At 44.7% G+C, this 24,578-nt stretch overlaps 1 protein-coding gene across 5 annotated transcripts in view; it reads left to right on the top strand.

Moving 5' to 3' along the window:
* Window positions 1-24,578, top strand: part of LOC109921827 (cAMP-specific 3',5'-cyclic phosphodiesterase 4C-like) — a 271,818-nt gene that overhangs the window by 225,154 nt on the left and 22,086 nt on the right. For 4 of the 5 annotated variants that reach the window (XM_048614248.1, XM_048614247.1, XM_048614250.1 and 1 more), the window contains 4 exons: window positions 3,479-3,515; window positions 11,585-11,658; window positions 13,642-13,688; window positions 23,992-24,098. In XM_048614248.1, the coding sequence (XP_048470205.1) occupies window positions 3,479-3,515; window positions 11,585-11,658; window positions 13,642-13,688; window positions 23,992-24,098 (265 nt within the window). Of the gene's footprint in view, window positions 1-1,981; window positions 2,023-3,478; window positions 3,516-11,584; window positions 11,659-13,641; window positions 13,689-23,991; window positions 24,099-24,578 lie in introns of those variants that run through there. The other variant, XM_048614251.1, reaches the window with a different exon arrangement.

The raw sequence follows: 24,578 nt of genomic DNA, 5'->3' as shown, positions 1-24,578 counted from the left end.
GTGATATCTTTGTAAATCTTCCCTGAACCCTTCGAAGTTTCACAACATGCTTCCTGTAGGGAAGACCAGAATTGAACGCGTATTCCAAAGGGGGCCTAACCAATGTCCTGTACAGCTACAACATGACCTCCCAACTCCTATACTCAATGCACTGACCAACAAAGGCAAGCGTACCAAACGCCGCCTTCACTATCCTCTCTACCTGCAACTCCACTTTCAAGGAACTGTGAACCTGCACTCTAAGGTTTCTTTGTTCAGCAACACTCCCCAGGGCCTTATCATTAAGTGTACAAGTCCTGCCCTGCTCTCCCTTTCCAAAATGCAGCACCTCACATTTATCTAAATTAAACTCCATCTGCCACACCTCAACCCATTGGCCCATCTGATCGAGGTCCTGTTGTACTCTTGAGGTAACCTTCTTCACTGTCCACTACACCTCTAATTTTGGTGTTATCTGCGAACTTACTAACCATACCTCCTATGTTCACATCCAAATCATTTATATAAATTATAATATCCTCCCTTATGTCTTTGAACAAAACAAAACATGCTTTGTCTCAAAGCAGCCCAAATAAAAATGTATTTTATTCCGTGTTCTTATGTCACTTTATCACGGAATCACAAAATATTATGGTACAGAAGGAGGCTATTCAGCCTGCACTGGTTCTGTTACCTAGTGCCAATTTCCTTCCTTTTCACCATATCCCTCTATGCCATATATGACCAGATGATGTTCTTTGCGGATTTCCAATGGTTTCTGGAACAATCACGTTTTCTTGTTAAACAGTTTAACAATTGGTGCCAACATAGAGCAAAGACCTGCAGAAGTTGGAGATCTGAAACAAAAGCAAGGAGCGTTGGAGGAACTCAGCAGGGTCTGTGCAGAGAGAAAGCCGAATTCATGTTTTGAGTCCAGTGACTCTGAAGATACTGCCAGACCTCCTGAGTTTCTTCAACATTCTGTGTGTTTGTTTCTGATCGCTAGCATCTACAGCTCTTCGTTTCTTTACAAGAACTAAATTCAGAAAATTGTGCACTCAAGTTCCCAACCTTGGGTGACTCAGAAAATATGAAACTAGACCTTGTTAACAGTGCTTCCCATGCCAATTTCCAAATGGCTATGTGAGGGAAGCAGGATTAAAAGCATATGTTATAACAAATCAAATAATTGACTTGAATTAAACAAATGAGAAAGCTAATATATGTCTGTTGGCTTGGTTAGCCAAGAAAATAAAAAAAGAAGTAATTAAAAGTATGTTAGTTGTTGAAACATTGATCCTGGTAAAACAGGTAGATATAGGGGTGTGTTTATCCAATGTTCTAAATGAGACCCTATATGAGGGGCAGTCTGTCTTTGAGACAGAAGAAGTGTTCTGAAGGAGGGTCACTGAACTCTAAACATTAACTTTTTTTCTCTTTTCAGATGTTACCAGACTGCTGAGTTTCTCCAACATCAATGTTTTTGTTGATTTCTTTAATGTTTTATTTGCACTTAAGACTTCCTCAAAAGTAGTTATTTTCATCATGATACTCAGTTATGTTAAAACCAGCATTGAGACAAATCTAAGTGAACAGCCCCCTCCACAGCCGAAACAAATTTCAGCTCTGATGCAGAGTCATCTAGACTCGAAACGTTGGCTTGTTCTCTCTCCATGGATGCTGTCTGACCCGCTGTGATCTCCAGCATCTTTTGTTTTCAGTACAGATTCCAGCATCTGCAGTAATTTGCTCCCAAACATTTTATCTGGTCGGTTTCTTTCCTGAACACACAGTCACCTTTTCAAGAGCACCTGGTCCGATTTATCAGGATGAGATTAACACTTTTCACACAAGGCTGTTGATCTAAAGTCACTCGTGACCCATTCTGCTTAATGTCTAACTCTATGTATTTAAAGGCCCCTAAAGCCTGACTTCCAATCTTAGAGATAGTAGGAACTGCTGATGCTGGAGTCAGAGATAACACAGTGTGGAGGCAGCATCAGAGGAACAGGAAAGCTGACATTTCGGGTTGGGACCCTTCAGGTATCCTTTTTGTTTGACCTATCGCACATTGTTTAAACTCTGTAGAGAGTCTGGTCTCTCTCACTCTCTCTCTTTCTTTTTCTCTCTCTCTCTCTGTCTCTCTCTCTCTCTGATGCCAGTAGGACATTGCTGGATTGAAATTGAAACAGAAAGTACAAAAGAAACTCAATGGGTGTAGCAGCTTCTGGGGAGAGAGAAACTGAGTTAATGTTTCGAGTCCAATATGATTCTTCTTCAGGATCGCTGAGCCTGCTTTAATCTGGATGCAACCTACATTCAGCAGGACAGACTTATTGAGAAATAGCAAACCCTCCCTGTGTCATTCACACATTAACACGTTTGTATAATTTCCATTGCTTCCCTTCTGGATCAACCAGATCTTTAGGTCGGTTCAAAAATAATTTGAGACTTCTCACCTGTGAAATGTAGCTTTTGTATCAATTGACATTCATCCACTGAGTAAGTTGCTGAAGTGTTAAGCTCTTCAAGATCACTTGCCCTGCAGTAGGGTATTCACTGCAACATCTTGATCACTTTGTTTCTCTTCGAAATCTGAAGCTACTAGTAGCTTCTATTATTCACCATTCCTGACTCCTGCAGCCTTTTGTAGGATTTTCAAACTGTGCATAGATGAATGGCAAAACTGTTTTAGGATAATTGACTTTTTGCTTCCTTTAAACTTCTACCTCCTGATGCTAATAACACTTCCTTAATATATTGATTAGAGACTCTGGGGTCTTGTTAAAGGGATATAGTAGTGTCTAGATTGTGTGAATTGTAGATCCCCAAACTTCCCAAAAACAATTGTTTTGTCAAGTTCTGTATCCTGTTTCATTTGAGCTGTTTGAAAGGTGGTCTGCACTACAGAAAGGGGATTTTACTTGACGGTCAGTATTGATAAAGTGGTTTACCACCAGCTCCTTTACAGAGACTCCCCACTCTCTCTTTTTGCAATCCAGCATGTTGTCATTCCTAGCCTGAAGCAGGTGGAACTTTCAAATTCCTTAATCTATCTTCTCATGGTATTACTTAAAGATCCCAAGTAACTCTTTAACTAATTCACTCCAAACACTGTAAACATGTGACACCGTCCAGGAGTGGATCCCTGGCTCGTTGGCACTTGTGTGAGAGTTTGGTGCCTCTCCATGACCCGACAGGGGCATTCCTTCCTCATGGAAAGTCTCAGGGAAGCTCTTGGAGCTGCAATGTAGTGCTCCAGCGAGGCTGGAGATTTTGAGAGAGAGAGAGATTGAAATAGGGTGATGCCAACTGGGGATTTCAGCAGCTTGTAGACCAGCAGGGTGCACATTAAACATTTGTAGTTGCTGTTGAATATCTGTCGAATCCAAGTCCAGTGTATTCATTGAGTGGAGAATCTTTGTTGATTGTGAGCAAGCACTGTGTGCGTTATAGATAGAGATTGCATTCTAACTCTTTAATCTGTTTTTGTGTTCAGCCATACAGAAGACATGATTGTGACACCGTTTGCTCAGGTAAGTCACACAATCTATAACGCTGCATGAAGGACCAAAAAGTAACTGTCCTGGCATTTTCCTTCCATCTTCCCTGTTAAAATTGCAGCCCGAAACAGTTCAGAGGGAGGGGCACCTGCATTGTTCTCCCAGCCTTTGGTGGGTTGTTGAGATGAGAGATTGGGTTGTGGTGATGGGGCTGGAAGTGAGGATTGGTCTCTCGGTGATATTTCTCTTCCCTCTTGCTTGGGAGGAGGCAGTTTAGAGCAGCTGCCACACCCCCTCCTGAAATGTCAGAAACTGTCTACGTGTGGGCACAGACCTGTTTGTAATTGGTGATTCCTTGTGTCGCAGGATTCCCTGTTGATTATGCCCCTGGAAAAGAAAGAAGTTGCATTTCCATAGCGCCTTGGAAAAACACCTGATTGTTTGCAAAGTGCTTGGAGACATCCTGAGATGGTGAAAGCACGATTATGGCTGTGGTGTAAGAAACAAAGCAGACAGTTTGCACACAGCCAGCTCGTAGCAATACAATACCCACTAGAAAGTCTGTGTTTTACTGAAGTTGGTTGAGGGATAGATATTGGTCAAGGAGAACTCACCTTAGAGAGAATGTGAACACTGTCTATGACATTGTCCACCAGAGACAAGATGGGATTAGATACGGAGTAAAGCTCCCTCTACACTGTCCCCGTCACACGCTCTCAGGACAGGGACGGCACGGGGGTAAATACAGAGTAAAACTCCATCTACATTGTCCCCTATCAAACACTCCCAGGACAGCATGGAGTTAGATAAAGAATAAAGCTACCTCTACACTAGATGGTATACAGTAGCAGCAGTGTATCGATAAGATACATTTCAATAACTCATCAATGCTCCTTACACAGAACCTTTCAAATCTATGCCCTTTACTGTCTAGAAGGACAAGGGCAGTAGATACATAGGAACGCCATCCTTTGCAAGTTCCCCTCCAAGTCACTCACCATCCTGACTTGGAAATATATCGCCGTTCCCTCACTGTCGGTGGGTCAAAATCCTGAATTCACTTCCTTCCAGTTTTGTGGGTCAACTCACAGTTCATGGACTACAGCGGTTCAAGGTGTCAGCTCACCACCAACATAAATGCAAATAGGATGGACAACAAATGTTGGTCAAGCCAACGGTATCCAAATTTCTTGAATGAATAAAAGAAGTTGGTCCCAATAAAATACAGCTCAGTCCAGCCTTGGGGAAGCCCCTGGCAATACTCCAAACAAGATATATTTTCCAATTCTCAAACCAGCCATTGTGTGACGTGGTGAATGTGATTATTGCGATTCACGATGACTTATTGACCGCACCCAAACCCAGATTGAGAATTATGGTTTTGCCAAGTGATTACCGAGGCAGCCAGTAGACAAGACAAAATTTACGTCCTTCAGTCTTGATCAAACGGGCACTCATCATAGAAGAGAAAGGTCTAGAGTTAACCCAGATTTCATAGGAATAGACCATTCAGCCCCTCGAGCCTGTTCCACCATTTAACAAAATCATGGCTGATCTTTGGCCTAATTTCATACGCCTGCCTTTGGCCCATATCCCTTTATACCGTTGCTTAACAAAACTGATCCAGCTTTTTGAGAACTATATTAGCATCCCATCTTTGTCTATGGGTTTCAGATTTCACATTAGACCCAAGGATTTCCCAATAGTTGTTGTGAAGTTATCTCGATTTCTAAAGCTATCTCACAGACCCGATCTGCTCATGGCATTTTCCAGGAACCAGTTGCCCTACCCCACCTGTCCCCATGGTGCTATTAGGTAGGGGAAGGGTGTTCCATGATCTGGATTCATCACACATGAAGGAACATTGATATATTTCCAAGTCAAGATGGTGAGTGGCTTGGAGGGGATCTTGCAGATAGTGGTATTTCCATGTATCTGCTACCCTTATCCTTCTAGAGGGAAGTGCTCATGGGTTTGGAAGGTGCTTTCAATGGAGTCTTCTCACTGTATTTCAGTGATCCTGCAGACAGTGCACACTGCTACCACTGTGCACTGGTCTAACTTCGATAGTGGCAAAATTACTTGAAAAATTCTGGAGGGACAGGATTAATCTACATTTAGATTAATTAATCAAAGACTGTGAGAATGCAGTCTGTATGGATTTTAACAAAGTTTTGGACAGTGTTCCACATGGTCATTAAAACAAAATCTACAGGGTCAACGGGAAAGATCCAAAATTGGCTTCAAGGCAGGATAGTCATAGATTCGTAGTGGTATACAGCACAAAAGCAGGCCCTTCAGCCCAACTTATCGGCCTAAAGACTAATCTCCTTCAGAGAGGAAGACCTACCATCCTTATAAACGCCTTTGCAGACACCGTATGGTGCTAATGGAGTCCCCTGCTTTCTGACAAATGTTGGATTTGGGTCATTGTTCCAGAGGGACTCTCTGACCTTTTTTTAGAAAGAAAACTTTTCACAGTAGTAACTATTACCCATCTGCCTCTCGTTTGAAATCCAAATTCCAAACAAAAATAATATTAGTACATACACCTTTCATCACAGACAGAATAGCCTCAGCCCTGCTGTAGATTTCAATGATTTTGTGTTTCTCTGACCAGTCGGTACACAGCTGCTGTGTAGGAAGCACTGGACCAACATCAACAGCAGAGCTAGGGCAGATGTCTTTTCCTAGAATTCCACTCTCCGTCACAGAACACACAGCGAGAGAGATAGGAAGGCAGAAGCCGTGTCTTTTTCTGAAATGAAGTGCTCATACCCAGTGAGCAGCTCCAGCCTCTTATTGACCAGGATGTGAGTACAGCAGGGTGGGGGGATTTGGGGAACCCGCACTGAGTTTACAGTCTGTTTGTGAATTACTCTCTAGGTTCCTCAGTAATTGGCTTAGCCACATGGCCCACTGTTTCCACAGTGCCCTCGCTTCTAAATAAAACAGTAAGAAGTGAGGGCGGGCCATGTGGGGCATCAGTCTGAAGGTTTTTTATTTCCTTGTGTTCCAGCACCACCCTGAAGGATGTGCCCACTGGGCTGGGAAAATTCCAGGGAGAATACATTGGAAAAACTTCCAGACAATTAGAATGGTTGAGAGTAATAGATTGATACAATGCAGAAAGCTATTTGACCCATTGTGCCTGTGCTGGATATCCTTTGGATCCCAGTCTTCAGCCAATCCCTTAACCAGTTCAAGAATGAGTTTGTGACACACCAATTAGAATACTCTTGTGTCACCAAGAGAATGACAGAATCGAGCTTGTGATTGGCTCAGATTCTTCTAATTGACAGTTCCTATCCACTGCAGAACAATCGACAATCCGCCCGCGAGGTCCAAAAGCCAATCGTAGGCTCCGAAATTGGCACACTACTTCATTTTGAAGGTTGCTAGGTAACACAGGCCCTTTTTAGCGCAGTTGAACATGTTTAGAAGTTGCTGCCCATGTTTGACACACAAATCCGATAAAGGACCTGAGCCTAATAGTGAGCATCAAACTGAACATCAGACTGAATCTCAAACAGAACTGCAAGCTGCTCAGCAAGCTGGAGAGCAAGCTGACGGTGATGCACCGGCTCGGCCAAAGTCTTGGACTGAGCGTGCGCGTCTACGTATTCCTGGCTCTCCTACAGAAGTTCACTATCCACAGGTAACCCAGTGAATGTACGAATTCCGGACCCCTGGTCCAGGCAGGAAGCCAGGAATATCTCTGGGTGTATGCGTCGGTAGCAAGTGGATGGGTTGCAGGTCCTGTTTGATTGGCTCTGGTACTTCAGATGTGTATGAGACAAATTCCTTCAGAAATGGGTCACAGAATGAGGCATGTGGAGGATTTTGTTCACTGATATGGCATGTTATTAACATTACTCTGTATCTAACCCCATGCTGTCCCTGTCCTGGGAGTGTTTGATGGGGGACTGTGTAGAGAGAGCTTTACTTTGTATCTAACCCCATGCTGTCCCTGTCCTGGGAGTGTTTGATGGGGGATAGTGTAGCGGCAGATTTACTCTGTATGTAACCCTATGCTGTCCCTGTCCTGGGAGTGTTTGATGGGGGACAGTGTAGAGAAAGCTTTACTCTGTATCTAACCTCGTGTTGTCCCTGTCCTGAGAGTGTTTGATGGGGACAAAGTAGAGGCAGATTTACTCTGTATCTAACCCCATGAGGTACCTGTCCTGGGAATGTTTGATGGGGCACAGTGTAGAGAAAGCTTTACTCTGTATCTAACCCTGTGCTCTCCCTGTCCTGAGAGTGTTTGATGGGGACAGTGTAGAGGCAGCTTTACTCTGTATCTAACATCGTAAGGCACCTGTCCTGGGAGTGTTTGATGGGGGCAGTGTCAAGGGAACTTTACTTTCATTTTACTTTCAGTTTAAAAGTGTAGAGAGGGCTTTATTCTGTGTCTAACCCCTTGCTGTCCCTTTCCTGGGAGTGTTTGATCTAAATACTGATTGCCCTAAGTTCTGCACATATTTCAATCTGCATAAGCTCAAACTAGAATAAAAAACAATGGTGCTTCAGCTTTAATAGAAAGAATGTTTCCTAAAAATTTTAAATGCTCTCCTGATGAGTGAATTGCGAAGGCATGGTGTCACAGCTGAGGTCACTGGCTGCTAAACTGTTAGAATGCTTTGTACACAATGGTCATTTAAAAAGATATCAACAATCTGCCAGTGATTGATAAAGAGGAAATGTTTCAGAACAGAGAGCAACACCTCCTCATTCATTCGCTCCTTCTCCCCTCCTCTCACTCTCCACTCACACTGTCCCTGGCTCATTACTCAGAGCTCTGCTTGTTGACACAGAGAAGGGCCTGAGGATGGTCCTGGCACTGGGTTATTTCACAGGCCATCTGCTCTCCAAAAAAAGTGAGAACATAAGCATGTTGTAACAGAAAGTAGCCATTTAGCCCCATTCCTTGTTCAGCATCCATTTAACTCCATTCCTTTGGCTCCACATCCATTTATAACTTTATCCAGCTCTAAGTTAACAGTTATTAAACCGGCCGGTCTCTGTTACTTTTAGTCTGAGACCATTTCACACTATATTTGAATAAATGGTCTGCGTGTCTCTTTTTTTAAAGGTTACAGTAGACCCATTCACCAATGGAAAGAACTTCTGATTATTGTTTCCTTTTAAAATCCAAACATCCTCAATCAAATGATTCCTTAGTGTTCCAGGAATGCAAACCTTGTTTATATTATATCTTCTCATAACCTGTCTATTTGTCTTTTTGATTTTAACTGTGTATCATACTGCTACCTATGACTGATCTGCGGGCCTGAGCTGCTCAGTTTCTTTGAATTTCGACTCTTCCTGTTTATTGACTATTTAACTTGCATGGGAATGGGGTGATGCTGTTTTTGTGGTATCGTCAGTAGACTAGTAATCTAGAGTCCCAAGCTAATGCTCTGGCCATGTGAGTCTGAATTTCCTCTTGGCAGCATTGGAATTTAAATTCAATTAATACATCTGCAAATTGAAATTTGTCTGAGCAGTGTTGACTGTGAAACCATCAACAACTGTTGCCAGTAAACTACCTTCGTGCTCACAAATATCCTTCAGGAAAGAAAGTTGTTTTATTAAATTGATTCATGGCTCTGGGCATCACTGATTTGATAATAATTTATTGCCCATCCCTGATTACACAGAGGACAGTAGGAGCTGACCACTCTGCTGTCGATCTGGAGTCAATGTGGCTCAGAGATTGTAAGGGTGGTCTATTTCCTTCTCTAAAGGACGTTAGTGAACCAGCTGGGTTTCCACAAGAATCACCGATGGTTACATGGTGACCGTTAAGCTACTTTTTAATTTCAGATCTGTACTGAAATTTCACCATCCCCCATGGTGGGATTTGAACCCATAGTCCCAGAACATTAGCCTGGGGTTGTGGATTGCTAATCTAGTGACATTACTACTGCTCTGCTTCAGGGAAGAGGAGATCGGGGCGTGATATGGGGCCTCTGGGTGAAGAAGGCAGGCCACATACGGCATTGATTCAAGGGGACAGCTTGTTCATGCAGCTAAGGATGATAGCTCTTGCTCACTTCCAGAGAACCTGGTCTCCGGGTTCCTCTGGCATCAGTTGCCCCCCTCCACCCCCAAAACCATTACTCAATGGGGGCCTCTTATGTGCGCACAGGTATTTTGTGTCCATCCTTGTGTAGAAAACTTCCAAAAGATCAACAAAAATCGAGAGTAGTAAGGGAGAAAGGAGCATTCCATCACCAGGGAAATGGCGTAGGGAAAACTACTGAACCTAAAGGCTCATAAGTCCCTAGGAGTTGAGAGTCTGAACCCTAAAATCTTGAAGGAATTAGGAGTACAGGTAGTAAATGCAATGATTATAATCGCCCAAAATTTCTTCGATTCTGGGAGGGTCACAGCAGATTGGAAAATAGACAATATAACCCGTTTCTTCAAGAAGGGAGGGAAACAGAAAGCAGCAAAGTCTGAGCCAGTTAACTCAACATCTGTCTTAGGGATAGTGCTAAAATTCATTTTAAGGATGGTCAAAGCAGGATACATCGAAAGCTGTGATGTGACCAGGCCGACTTTCGCTGTGACTTTGAGAAAGGGAATCACATTTCATGAATTTAGTCGAGTTTTTTTTGACAGAGTAACATCTATACTTTATAGAGGTGCTATACTTGGATTTCCAAAAAGCTTTTAATAAGTTGCCACATCAAAGGTTGTGTCCCAAGGTTAGAGCACATGGTGTGGGGGTAACGTATTAGCATGGATAGAGATTGGATAGCTAGTAGGAAACAGACTGTAATGATAAGTGGGTCTTGTTTCAGATTGCCAACCTTGAAGTGCCACAGGGAGGAGTGATGGGACATATACATTTTACTGTTGTTTACAATCTTTATCAATGATTTGGATGAGGGGGCCAATTGTATGGTAGCTAAATTGGCCAGTAAGATCAAGAAAGATAGGAAAGTAAGTTATCTGCAAAGGGATGTGGTTGGTTAATGGAAACATTTGGCAGATGGAGTATGACGTGGCTGCATTTGTACCTGTCAATTTTAGTAGGAAGAATAGAAAAGCAGTATACAACTTAAATGGAGAGACACTGTTGAACCCAGTGATGCAGAGGGATCTGGGAGTCCTGATGCATGATCACAAAAGTTGATATGCAGGTACAGAAAGTGATTAGAAAGGCGAATGCAATATTGACATTTATTGCAAGGGGAATGGAATATAAATAGAAGAAATTTTTACTGTAGCTGTAAAAGAGTTGGTGAGACCACATCTAGAGATCCATGGACAATATTAGTCTCTCTTTTTGAAAAAAGATATAATTTTGTTAGAAATAGTTGAGAGAAAATTCATTCAACTCATTCCGAGGATGACAGATTTATTTAATGAAGAAACGTTGAACAGGTTAGGCCTGTCTTCAGTAGAGTCTAACAACATGAGAGGTGATCTCATTGAAAGATATATAATCCTGAGGGGAGTGGACAGGATGAATATCAGAAGGAAGGATCTTTCCTCTTATGGGAGAGACGAGAACTAGAGGACATAGTTCAGAAATAAAAGGCCTCCCTTTAAAGACAAAAATGAGGAGTTTTTTTTCCTGAGAGTCGATCGAGTGTGGAATTCTCTTTTCCAGAAGCTAGGGAAAGTTGAAACATTAAATATCATCCAGGCTGAGATCAGTAAATTTTTAATAGACGAGAGGGACAAGGTTCATACGGGAGAGTGGAGCTGAGCTCACAATCAAATTGAAATGATCATATTGAAACCTTGGTCAGGCTTAAAGAACTGAATGGCCTCCTCCTGTTTGAAAGTCCGATATTCCACTGAGCCCAGGAGCCACTCAAAGTGTTGGAAACAAAAGCAGAAATTGCTGGAGAATCTCAGCAGGTCTGGCAGCATCTGTAGAGAGAGAAAGCAGAGTTAACATTTCAGGTCCTGTGACCCCCCTTGGAAATGTTGAACAGGTTAGGCGTGTATTCGGTAGAATTTAAAACCAAAGTGTTGGGTTCTTTCCTCTTGCCCTTAACCCAGAGATTCCATGAGAAATTTCCTTTCATTTACTCCTGGTTCTTGATGCAAGCTTTTTACTAACTTTTGCTATCTTTCCTCAGGTATTGGCTAGTTTACGGACTGTGAGGAACAACTTTGCTACGTTGGCGAATCTGCAAGACCCTCCAAATAACAAGTAAGGGGTTCAGTTTGGTGGAGTTACAGAGAATGAAAGGGTTAGGTTGCTCTCCTTAATGACATACATAGTGCAATTTCTCATGGACTTCCCACAACCTCCAATTTCATTAAGGAATGGCCATTCGCCAACAAGCACCCTGTGATAGTCATGGGTCAGTAAAAAGTGGTAGTACGCACAGAAAGGGGTGCACCTTAATCTGTGACTTCACTTTCCTTGCTCTGTCACCCTGTAAATGACCACTGTTGGAATACCGCATCCCTAGGCTCTGATTAAAGAGGGGGACAACGGCTAAGGATCGTGGTCTTGAATCACTGGTTGCTGCTAGGTGCACACACTGACGTGAGTGTGAGTATTGTGGGAGGGCAGGACAAAGCTGAGCTGTGATGCCCTACACAGTCAATAAGCCATTGGGTGCTCTCTGTTAGTTAATGTGAAGCATGGGCACTGGGTGAGAGGAGGACAAGATAATCAGGTTGATAAACGCGTCCCTGGATTAATTTTTCCTTCCTCTGGAATTTTGAGAGGACATTCTTCTTAGCAGTAATTACTCCAGGAATTTGTATACATTGACCACTTTAGTTTTGGTGAATTGGTTAGTATCTGAAATGCCATCCTGGGCCTCCAACATGCGTGAGTAGACATACCTCAAAACTACACCTCCAAGGGGATGTTTCAGACTGCCTCTGTCCTGGGAGTGTTTGATAGGGACAGTGTAGAGGAAGCTTTACTCTGTATGTAACCCCATGCTGTCCGTGCCTTGGGGGTGTTTGATGGAGACAGTGTAGAGGAGGCTTTATTCTGTATCTAACCCCGTGCTGTCCCTGCCCTGGGAGTGTTTGATGGGGACAACTTAGAGGGAGCTTTACTCTTCTCTAACCCTGTGCTGTCTTGTCCTGGGAGTGTTTGATGGGGGACAGTGTGGAGAGACATTTGCTTGCTGTTTAAAAGATAAGAGGGAGCTTTACTCTATCTTTTTCTTATTCACTCATGGGAAATGAGCATTGCCAGCTGGGACAGTATTTATTGCTCATCTGAAGGTGGGGGTGAGCTGCCTTCTTGAACCGCTGCAGTCCATGTGTTGTAGGTAATCCCACAATGCCCTTAGGGAGGGAATTCCAGGATTTGACCTTGCAGCAGTGAAGAAACAGTGATATATTTCCAAGGCAGGATTTTGAGTGGCTTGGCGGAGAACTTGACTCCTTCTTGATGGAAGTGGTCGTGGGTTTGGAAGGGTCTTTGGTGAATTTCTGCAGTGCATCTTGTAGACGGTATATACTGCTGTTAACGAGCATCAGTGGTGGAGGGAGTGGGATGTTGGTGGGTGTGATACCAATCAAGTGGGGCTGCTTTGTCCTGGCTGGTGTCATTGCCAATCATGGTGCTACTACAATGCAAAGGGGTGGAAGCCACCTGAGACCGTTGTAAGACAAGCCAACCATGCATACACATACAGAGTGAGGGACAAAGCTCGAAGAATCTGGATTGTGCAGCAATGCTGAATGGCAGTGACTCGCAGGAAGACCACCATGTTGTCAGCTAAGTGCAATCTTAGCATACCAACCCTCTTCTACACCCATGTGCGACAGAGAAAATGTAGAGGGAGCTTTACCCTGAAATTATCCTTGTGCTGTACCTGTGTTTGGGGACAGTGTAGCGTGAGCTTTACTCTGAAACTATCCCTGTGCTATACCTGTATTTGACAGGGATAGGGTAGAGAGAGCTTTAAGCTGAAACTGTCCCCATGCTGTACCTGTGTTTGACAGGGAAAGTGTAGAGGAAGCTTTACCCTGAAGCTATTGCCATGCTGTTACCTGTGTTTGAGAATTGAGAGGAGACTGCTGAGCTCAGATGCTGAATTAACCATTTCCTTCACCCAGTTGTTAAATGAGCTCCTTCATTGATATTGACCTGAGAGCACGATGTCGAGCTGCGATGATGAGCTGGCCTCTGATCCTGTCTTTGTACTTTTTCTGTTCACAGACGGAAAACAGGATGCGCCTCGGGAATCTGCCGGTCGCTCATATCAGGTGAGTGAAGGGGTCGTGTGTGTGTGTCAGTTTGGCTGTTTCCAGACCTGAGCCTCCCAGTCTCCCTGGGAGGTGTATGTGTATGGACACGGGTTGGGGGGTTTGGGGGTGAGGGGGAATGGGAGGGGGGCTGGAGTGCAGGGTGGTTGGGGTTGCATACCCCCAACCTGTCACTGTGCAGTGTATAGCCTGTGACACTCTGTTGCCTTGGGTTGTCCCTGAAGAAAGCTTCATTTCCCTGATCTCCAGGAAGTGCTGTTATCCTCAGGACGGGAAGACTAGAGGCTGCAAACAGCAGCAGAAGTCAGTGAAATTGATCGGTTTGAGAATGTGTACTGTAAATTGAGTTCTTTAAGCTTCAGAACTGCAGGAAGCCTTGTCAGTAAGAGATGGCAGTGCGTGGGGTTCTATTTCAACCATTTGTCCCATTATGTTGGTGCTGGACCTTTGAAAGAGCTGTCCACTCCCTGGCAGCACTGTAAACTTCTCATTTTTTAAAATTTTTATCCAGTTCTCTTTTGAAAGTTGCTGTTGAATCTAATTTCCTTACTCTTTCGGACTGCATGTTTCAGTTCACAACAACTCTCTGTGTTACGATGGGAAAGTATTCCCCTCAACTACCACTCTAGGGTTATTGACCCTCCTGCCAGGGCACAGTTCTCCTTATTCACTCTCTATCAAGTTTATAATTTGGAACACCTCTATTCAACCATCTCTGCTAGAAAAGGAACAACTTTTGGGGGAAGTACAAGAGCACAGGGACCTCAGGGCTCATGTGCATAATACTCTGAAGGTGGCCAGGCAAGGAGAAACAGTTATTACAGGATCCTTGGGTTCATAAATAGAGATGTAGAGTATAAAAGCAAGGAAGTGATGCTGCACCTCTACAAATCATTGATCAGACCACATTTGAATATTGTGTTCAGTTCTGGCCACATTATTTAGGGAAGGCTGTTAAAACCCTGGAGAGAATTCATAGGAGATTTACTAGAATGATACCAGGAATAAGGGATTTTAGGTACAACAGAAGATTACAGAGATTGGACTTATTCTCCTTGGAGCAGAGAAGATTAAGAGGTGGCCCTATTGAGGCGTTCAAAATTATGAACAATTTTGACAGGATAAAGAAGGATATTCTGTTTTCTCCAGTCAGTATGTCAGTAACATGGGATCACAATTTCCAGATTGTCAGCAAGAATACTGGGAGTGAGATGAAGAAAAACTTCTTTACTCAGAGAGTGTTAGGATTTGGAATGCACTGCCTGGGACAGTGGTGGAGGCAGATTCCATAGGAGGTTTCAAAAGAGAGCTGAAAGGGATGAAGTTAGAGGGCTAGGGAGATAGGGCTGGTGGATGGGACTAGCTGGGTAGCACTTTTGGGAGCAAGTACAAGGGGCCAAATGACTCCTTTCTGTATTGTAAAATTTTATGATTCAATCATTCCTGCTTCTCCAGTCTCAATGTAAGTGAAGTCCCTCATCCCTTGCAGTATGCTGGTGAATCTCCTCTGCGCCCTCTCCAAAGCCTGCACATCCTTCTGAAAGTGTAGAGCCCAGAACCTGGACGCAGTATTCCCACCAGAGCCTAAACAGTGATTTTAAAAGCACCTTCCCCCTGTTTAGCATACGACAGAGATTTATCCTTTCAGGGTAACATCATGTGAGAAGGAAAACCCACAGAAGCACTCACAAGGTCATTAGATAATTGCTTCGATACAAAAGGAAGTGCAGGTTTCTGGGGAAAGGAAGAAAAATGGCACAAAGTCATAATGCCCAGAGGCTGGTGCAGGCTTGATGGGCCAAATGGTCTCCATCTGTGACTGTGTAGATTGCACAGAGAAAGTATAACGGTGGCCATTAAAGTGGGGAAGCTGCTCTGAGATTGTTTAGGTGCCCAGCAGTGGTACAATTCCACTGTTTTGTCCTCCCCTGTATTCTCTCACTGAGCAGGCACTTCCACCACCCACTACATTTGTAAAGCACCCAATTCTGAAAATTCATGCATTTAATATTAATTCCACCCACTTTGTTGCTATGGGAAACAAGAAAGCAGCTTAAACAGAAACTTCTACATAGCTTCAACTGAATGAAGGACTTGCTTTCGTATATCACCTCTCACAATCGAGGGGGGTCCCAAAGCACTTTACAACCACTTTGCTTTGAGTTTTAGGCACTATAGCAATGCAGAAACTGCAGTAACGAGTTTACACACAGCAAGATCCCAGAATAGCAATGTGCTAATTGACAAGAGCATCTGTTTTAGTGTTGGTTTGACTCAAACACATTTGGAATACTTCCCCTACTCATAGAATCCCTAGAGTGTGGAAGCAGGCCATTCAGCCCATTGAGTCCACACTGACCTTCCAAAGAGCATCCCACCCAAACCCAGCATCCTAACGTAACCCTGTAACCCTGTATTTGCCATGGCTAATCCACCTAGCCTGCACATCCGTGGACACTGTGGGTGATTTAGCATGGCAAATCCATCCTATCGTGCATGTTTTTGGACTGTGGGAGGAAACTGGAGCACCCAGAGGAAGCCCACGCACACACAGAGAACGCACAAACTTCACACAGAATGTCACCCAAGGCTGGAATTGAACGCAGGCCCCTGGGACTGTGAGGTAGCAGTGCTAACCACTGAGCCATCCCCCAGTTTTCCCTGGAATAGTGACTCTGGGATCTTTTACATCCCCACCCCCCCTCAGAACGCAGACAGGGTCCTCATTTAACAGCTCACCTGAAAGGCAGCTCCTTGAACCGTGCTGCCCTCCCTCTGTACTGCATTCAGAGTGCCAGCCCGGATTTTAGAAGTGTGACTTGTACATTCTGGCTCAAAGTGAGACTGTTACTGTCTGAGCAAGCTAGGTGTTCAGATGTGAGATTCCCTATCCTGAATTCGAGTCAGCTGCCCCATGGATTCGTGAAAGCCTGTGAGGAGGTTGGTGACGCTCCACAGCCTCTGGAGTGCAGTCCATGTCCTAAGCTCTTGACTCCATGTCGAGTTTTTCCTAGCACCATCTGTTAATGTACCTGGGGAGCCCACTCAGGGCTGTCTCTCATGCCGCAGTGAGTATGCAAACCATCCCATTGACGTCAGCAAAGGACCATTAATAAAAGCTGCAGCCGCTGGCTCCCTGCTCCCCAGCTGTTTGCTCATGATGCCAGTTCCCCACCCCCAAAGCAGTCACTCCATCATCTTTCGCTGACCTTCAATGCCCATTTAACCCTTTCCTGCACCTGAGCTGTGCTCGGCCATTATTAATCAATGTGCCTAACCTTGTGTAAAAGGGTATCCTTTGGGAGAACTCTCGGGCTGAAAGCTCACGGACTTGGTTTGGTTATTTACAGTGCTCACCATGTGCAGTGCCCCAGCTAAACCCTGGCTGTTTGCGGTGTTGAGTCATCACGGTGATTGCTGTGAATAAAGTGCCACATGTTATCCTCTCGGCTCCTTGCCCACCAGAGAATTCGATCGGAATAATCCTTCCCCTCATTTAAAGGGACAGGGCAGAAAAACGGTGGGTCAGGAATCACCTCAGCAGGTTTGGCAGCATCTGTGGAGAGAAAGCAGAGTTGACGTTGCCAGTCCAGGACACTGAAGAAGGGTCACTGGACTCGAAACTTTAACCCGTGTTTCTCTCTCCATGGATGTTGCCAGACTTGCTGAGTTTCTCCCAGCAACTTCTGTTCTTGTTTCGTATCTCCAGCGAGTGCAGTTCTTTGTTTCAGATTTGGGAATTACCACATCCGCCACCTCCAACATTCACCCTGTCCACCCCTGATGCACTATGCCATCCAAAAGGTGCTCGGCAGCAACAGGCCAAGGCTCCTTTCACAGCACCTCCCAAACCCACAATCTCTCCTACCTCGAACGAGAAGACCAGCAGATACATAGGAGCCACTACCCTCTGCAGGCTCCCTCCAAGCTGCTGACCATCCCAACTTGGAAATGTATTGCTGCTCCTTCTCTGTCACTGGCTCAAACTCCTGGTACTTTCTCTCGAATGGCACTGTGAGTGTACCCATGACAGATGGACTACAGCAGTTCAAGAAGGCAGCTCACCCCTACCTTCTGAAGGGCAATTAGGGATGGACGGTAAATGCTGGTCCAGCCAATGATGCCCACATCCCATGAATGAATGCACAAAAATAGTGGAACTAAACATTCCTGTACTCCCCGCACGTGGCTCTGGATGAAAGCATTGTCTGGAATGTGAGACCAAGACACACAGCCCAGGAAATTGACCTGTTACAATCTGCTGTTGAATTAATAAGCCTCAGCCAAAAGCACAAACGGGACAGAGGGGCTGTGGTTAAATCTCAACATTCTGGTTTAGGGACTAGGAAATAAATGCAGAGTTCCTACTATCATCTTTGTCCACTAAACCTATGCTGGTGAGTGTGTGTCTGTATGTATCAAGTGAGGAAAGGAGTACAAACATCTGTAATGCCTCCCAAGGTCAAATATTTGCTTATTCCAGTCTCACAGCCAGGCTCGATCCTGATGCCATCCCTCCCCACCCCTGCCCCCACCATGGGATTCTCACTCAAAGCCAGAATCTGGGTCCCTTTCCCTAACATCTCTAAAAGTCACTTACACTCTGCACAGCCAACCCTCAGCATAAAGGTGAAAGCTGGACATTCCCCTTCCGTACTGACTACAAGTAGACCTTTCTAAGAAATCTCAAATCTGTCTGGTCCTATACAGTCCACGTGAAGCTAACTGTTTATGAAGTTTGTTCCAAGACAAACCCCACAAGTCTCCCCATTTCTCTGAAAGCTTCTCCCTGGACTGGTCCCCTGAGAAAAATTAACAAGACCTTGGCTCTCAGTTTTGGCAAAGTGAACAATTATAACTGAGAGCTGTCTCTCTGCTTCTCACTCGACAGTTGCCCGTCTGTGATAATGCAGCTAATGGCTCCCACGGGAGTGGGTCAGGCTGCCTACTAAGTATACATAATGGCCTGCACTGTGCCTAGTCAATCAAGACGCACAACCTTAATTGAGCAATTATTCGTTCTGGTGTTTGAAATAAACCCAAGGAGCTTAAAGTCAATCTCTGCATTAGGGACTACATCCCTCTGGTATCAGCTGGTGTCTTCATGGGAAGAATTCTCTCCCCAGAGTCAGAACGTTGTGGGGTCACACCCTGGCCCAGGGAGTTAAAGTTACTTCTGGGATCTTGCTCAGTAGCATCTGCATGGGAACCTCCTCGGCAGTTAAAGGACTCCCACACTTGAATGGCTGCTTACCATGGTGATCCTGTAGGAGGATTTCCCAGATCCTCAGGGTCTTTCCTTCTCCTGGATGGTAACCAGTTCCCTGCTAATGAGGTTATGGATTCTAAGAGGAGATCCAGCTAGCAGGCCTGTTACTCACCATGGCAATATCTTTGCAATGTTGTTTGTTAAGTCTGATTCAGAGACAGAGCAAGAGAGTACTGTGGGAGCTAGAGAAAGGAAGTGTGAGAGGGAAGGATTAGAGAAGGAAGGACAGGAAAACGAAAAGATTGCTGTCTCCTGAAATGAGCCATTTCCAGGAGTTGTCCAGATGAGACTGCACATAGTTATCCTGCCACTTTGTCCCGTTTCTTTTCTCCTTTGTCACCTTCCAATTCATTGTATGGCATTTCCTTGTGTTTAAAATGTTCAGGAACATGACATTTTACTGAGTCTTGCTGACTATTACAATTCTCCTTTATCCGCCTTTATTCAATCAGCAGCAATGACACGATAATGCAGAGAAACAGAGAGCAAACCAGAGAAGGAGATATTAGTAAAGTGTTGAGGGGGCTTTTAATTTTGGGGTGGGTGTATTCTTAAAGAAAGAGGTGACCGCGTTGGGAGGAGATCCCAGAGCTTGATGGGGGACAGTGTAGTGGCAGCTTTACTCTGTATCTAACGACACGCTGTTCCTGTCCTAGGAGTGTTTGATGGGGGCACTGCAGGGGGACCCTTACTTTGTATCAAACCCCATGCTGTCCTTATCCTGGGAGTGTTTGTTGGGTGATAGTGTAGAGGTAGAGACGCCTTTATAAAGAATGATGGACCACCAAAGATTCAGAATGAAGCATTCTGTAAGTGGTAAAATAATTATCTCTCATTTTGCACAAGGCTGAGGCAGGGGTGTTTTCTTGGGTTTTGATCAGATAATGGGGGAGTTTCTTAAGCTTGAGGGACATGGCTCATATTGTTTTGAACAGAGTAAACAATGTAAATCCTGACAGATTTCATCACAATCTCCTGTAGATGACATTGTCATAGCAGGACTCATATATTTTTCCCTGCACCTCCTCCAGTTTAAAATATCTGTCCAATAACATTTTTAGTCACTTGTGCTAGTATCTCTCATGCATTCCTAGGAAATTTTATTCTGTAATTGTTCTGTGAGTATTTAGTTATACATACAATACAAACTTTTGCTGAGACATTTTCTGTCCTCCTTTTTTTCATTTCTTGTCTCTTCTTTCTGGCTGCTTTGTTCTTCATCTCAGCTTTTTGTAGTTTTTGGATGAAACAGCTTTTTCTTTTCTTATCCTGTTAATGACTCTCGATCTCACTATAGTATAGGCTGCCCTGTAACAACAGCCCTGCCCTGCTTAGGTAAATGTGACTATCCCTCAGCACTGCAATCTTCAGGCATCTCCTCTCCTTGGACATCCGTGCAGCTTAATGTGAAGAAATACAAAGTTATTTATTTTGGTCCTAATAAAGGCGAGAAGTTTGTAAATGTTGATGTGTGGAGGGACTTGGGTGTACAAGGAACATAGAAACATAGAAAACAGGAGCAGGAGTGGGCCATTTGGCCCGTTCAGCCTGCATCAACATTCAATACGATCATGGCTGATCATGCAATCTCAGTATCCCATTCCCACTTTCTCTCCATACACCTTGATCCCTTTACTCGCAATGGCCACATCCAGCTCCCTCTTGAATATAACTAATGAAGTGGCCCCAACAGCTTCCTGTGGGAGAGAATTCCACAGGTTCACAACTCTCCGAGTGAAGAAATTCTTCCTCGTCTCAGTCCTGAATGGCTTACCCCTTATACTTAGACTGTGACCCCTATTTTTGGACTTTTCCAACATTGGAAACATTCTTCCTCCATCTAGCCTGTCCAGTCCCATCAGGATTTTCTATGTTTCCATGAGATCCCCCCTCATTTTTCTAAATTCCAGCGAATAAAAGCCCAGTCGATCCAGTCTTTCCTGATATGTCAGTCCTGCCATCCTGGGAATCAGTCTGGTGAACCTTTGCTGGACTCTTTCAATAGCAAGAATGTCCCTGCTCAGACTAGGAGATGAAAACTGCACACAATACTCAAGGTGTGACATCACCAAGGCCCTGTATAACTGCAGCAAGACATCCTTACTCCGATACTCAATTCTCACAATGAAGGCCAGCATGTCACTGGTTTTTCTCACTGCCTGCTGCATCTGCATACCAACCTTCAGCAACTGTTCCATCAAGACACCTAGGTCTCATTGCCCATTACACAGGGAAAGAGTTAACACATAGGCACAAGAAGCCACGTGCAAGGCAAATGGTATGGCCTATTTGCAAGGAGATTGGGGTACAACATTGAACATGTTTTGCTCCAGTTATATAGGTTATTGGTGAGGCTCCACCCAGAATACTGTGCACACTTTCAAAGGAAGGATATATTTGCCTTGGATGTAGTACAATGAGAGTTCATTAGACTGGTCCATGGGGTCAGAAATTTGCCCTGTAGCTTAGAAGCTGAACAGATTTTTTTCCATTTCCTCTGGAGTTTCGAAGAATAACAGGAGATTTCCATGAAAACAGCTAAGATTCTCTAAGTAGACAATGAGAGGTTGTTACCCCTCACTGGGGAAACTAGAACACAACTTCATAGTCTCAAGATAAAGGGGCTGATCATTTTGGACTGAGATGAGGAAACGTTCTTCACTCGGAGGGTGGTGAATCTTCAGAATTCTTTATCCCAGAGGTTTGTGGAAACTTCAAATATGATGAGGGCAGGACATACCCTTAATGGTAAGGTCACTGCTGCCAAACAAACAATGAATGAAGTGTGGGTTCATTGTTTCTAGAAAGTGGAGTTGCAGTAGACAAAATAATGAAGAAGGCGTTTGGTACACTTGCCTTTATTGGTCAGTGCATTGAGTATTGGAATTGGGAGGTCACATTGCGGCCATATAGGACATAGGTTAGGACACTTTTGGAATACTGTGTTCAATTCTGGTCTCCCTGCTATAGGAAGGATGTTGTGAAACTTGAAAGGATTCAGAAAAGATTTACAAGAATGTTGCCAGGGTTGGAGGGCTTGAGCTACAGGGAGAGGCTGAATAGGCTGGGTCTATTTTCCCTGGAGCGTCAGAGGCTGAGGGGTGACCTTATAGAGGTTTATAAAATCATGAGGGGTATGGATAGGATGAACAGCCAAGGTTTTTTCCCCAGGGTAGGGGAGTCCAAAACTAGAGGGCGTAGGTTTATGGTGAGAGGAGAAAGATTTAAAAGGGACCTGGGGGGCAACTGTTTTATGCAGAAGGTGGTGGGTGTATGGAATGAGCTGCCAGAAGAAGTGGTGGAGACTGGTACAATTACAACATTTAAAAGGCATCGGGATGGGTATATGAATAGGGAGGGTTTAGAGGGGTATGGGCCAAATGTTGGCAAATAGGACTAGATTAACTTAGGATATCTGGTTGGTATGGACAAGTTGGACCGAAGGGTCTGTTTCCATCCTGTACAGCTCTATGACTGAGTAGATTTGAGGCAGCAATAGACCACTGTGTGTGGCTGAAAGAATCCAGGGATATTGGGAATGGGTGGGAAAGTGGAGTTGAAGCCCTAGACCAAGCATGGTGATGAATGGCAGAGCAGATCTGACATGCTGTGAGGTTTCTCTTGCTCTCACTTCTCATGTTCTCATTCCTCTCACACCCGAAGGAGAATAGCCATGAGGTTGATGCCTGAAATGAGTCTGTTGACTTATGAGAGGAGGTTGGACAGACTGGATTTGTTTCCATTGAGTTTAGAAGAGTGAGGGGTGATTGACTGAAGTGCATAAGATCCTGAATAGCCTTGACAAGGTGGACAGAGAAAAGATGTTTCCTGTTGTGGGTCAGTCCAGACCTAGAGGTCACCCTTTCAGGATAGAGATGAGGAGAATTATTTTCTCTCAGAGGGCTTATGTGGCTTTGGAACTTTGAGTCGGAAGCAGTGGAGAAGGTCATTGAGTATTTTTAAGACAGAAGTGCATAGATTATTGTCAGGCAGGGGAGTCAGGAGGGGGTGTGAATGCGAAATTTGAAAGACAAACAGCCATGACCTTATCGAATGACAGAGCAGAGATGAATGGTCAGTTTCTGCTTCTAGTTCTTGTGTTCATATACTTGCCTAACAACCCAGAGCTTGAAGCTTCTGAATCCAACAGTAAGCTTTCTACTCCCAGCCTTTCTCACTGCCTTGACCGAGGTATGCTAACGTTCCACAGACAGCGAATCAAACTCCAGGCTTTCCCAGCCTACGTGACACATCCATCATAACCACCTTGGACTGCCCACTTTGCCCCAGGTGTTAGAAAGCTCCAATGGCTCAGTGGTTCCCAAAGGCAGTTCTGAATCCCCCAATCCATACTGCTCCATGTCAGATTTTCCAACAAACTACTCATTCACAAGAAGCCAGTACCAGCTGCAGGTTTCAGGAAGGGGGCTGTAGGATTTTGGGATCTCCCCTCTGATCAAGGGTTGGAAATAGGCTTCTCATTCAGTCACTAAGCCATTCGGGAGCGCCTGTTCTCTAAATGACCTGACACAGCTCAAACTTACTGCTCATTCTCAAACCCAAACGGAAAGCAGAGCAACAAAATTGATAAGAGACTGAATGAATGAAAAAGCAGAGAAGAAAATGAGGGAGCAAGGGGCGCAGGTGTTAAAATGTTTCTAAACAGCACTTTTAAATACGTGCAGTTCCTGAGCTTGCAGGGGATCCGAGATCAATGCGCAGACAGGAACTGCAGTGTGCGTTTTGGGAGTTTTAGACATTGAGTAACACCTTCAAGCCTTGGATTTCGACAACTTGTACATGGAAAAGTCAGCCTCAATACAGGAAGGGCTTTTGCCCTTATCACCTTGGCACTGAGGAGATGTAGCAAGGCCTTCAACCAGTGCCCTGCAGCTGAGAGATGAAGGGGCATGCTCGGGCAGGGGGCTGTCCAAGGCCACCCTGGGTTGCACCACGGGCACAGGTTCTTCTGGAAGGGGGGTCAGTGGTCTGTGGAGTACCTCAACGTCTGTGTGTCTGTCTGTCTGTCTTCAGAGGAGAGCAAACTGGCTTCCGAGACCCTGGAGGAACTGGACTGGTGTTTGGATCAACTCGAGACGCTTCACACGAGGCATTCTGTCAGTGAGATGGCCTCCAACAAGGTGAGCTGACAAAGCTGGGTGCGGGGGTGCTGCCATGGGGTGGGAGGTGGGGGGCGCAAGTGGCTAGATAGCTGAGCGATCTGCAGCATGTTCTGTACAGACGCTGACAGTAAGCAGCATTGTCCCTCTGTGGTGGATCAGACGATCACTGTTAACCAGACAAAGCCACACAATAGAGTAGCACCCATCTCGAGAACAGGTTTGGGATGGTCCGAGAGACGTGGAGTGCTCCTCTCGTTGAGACTCAAACCTCCCCCACTCCAAACCTCCCAGATTAGAGCAGAATTGGACCAAACTGGAGAGAATAAATTCTCCTGATGTCCAAATGTTTCTTTTCCTTGCAAGGGCAGAATGATGAGTAGCTGCTTCTATCTCCTTCCCTCTCCCACAGCTTGACACTGTTTAATTCTCTAGATGCACGACTCTACCAACAGAGCGCCGCACTGTGGGAGGGTCAGTGCCGAGGGAGCGCCGCACTGT

The sequence above is a fragment of the Rhincodon typus genome, chromosome 29, assembly GCF_021869965.1.
Source record: "Rhincodon typus isolate 14 chromosome 29, sRhiTyp1.1, whole genome shotgun sequence".
NCBI lineage: Eukaryota > Metazoa > Chordata > Chondrichthyes > Orectolobiformes > Rhincodontidae > Rhincodon > Rhincodon typus.
Note: the sequence above shows the minus strand (reverse complement) of the source record. Positions and strands in the feature narration are given on the sequence as shown.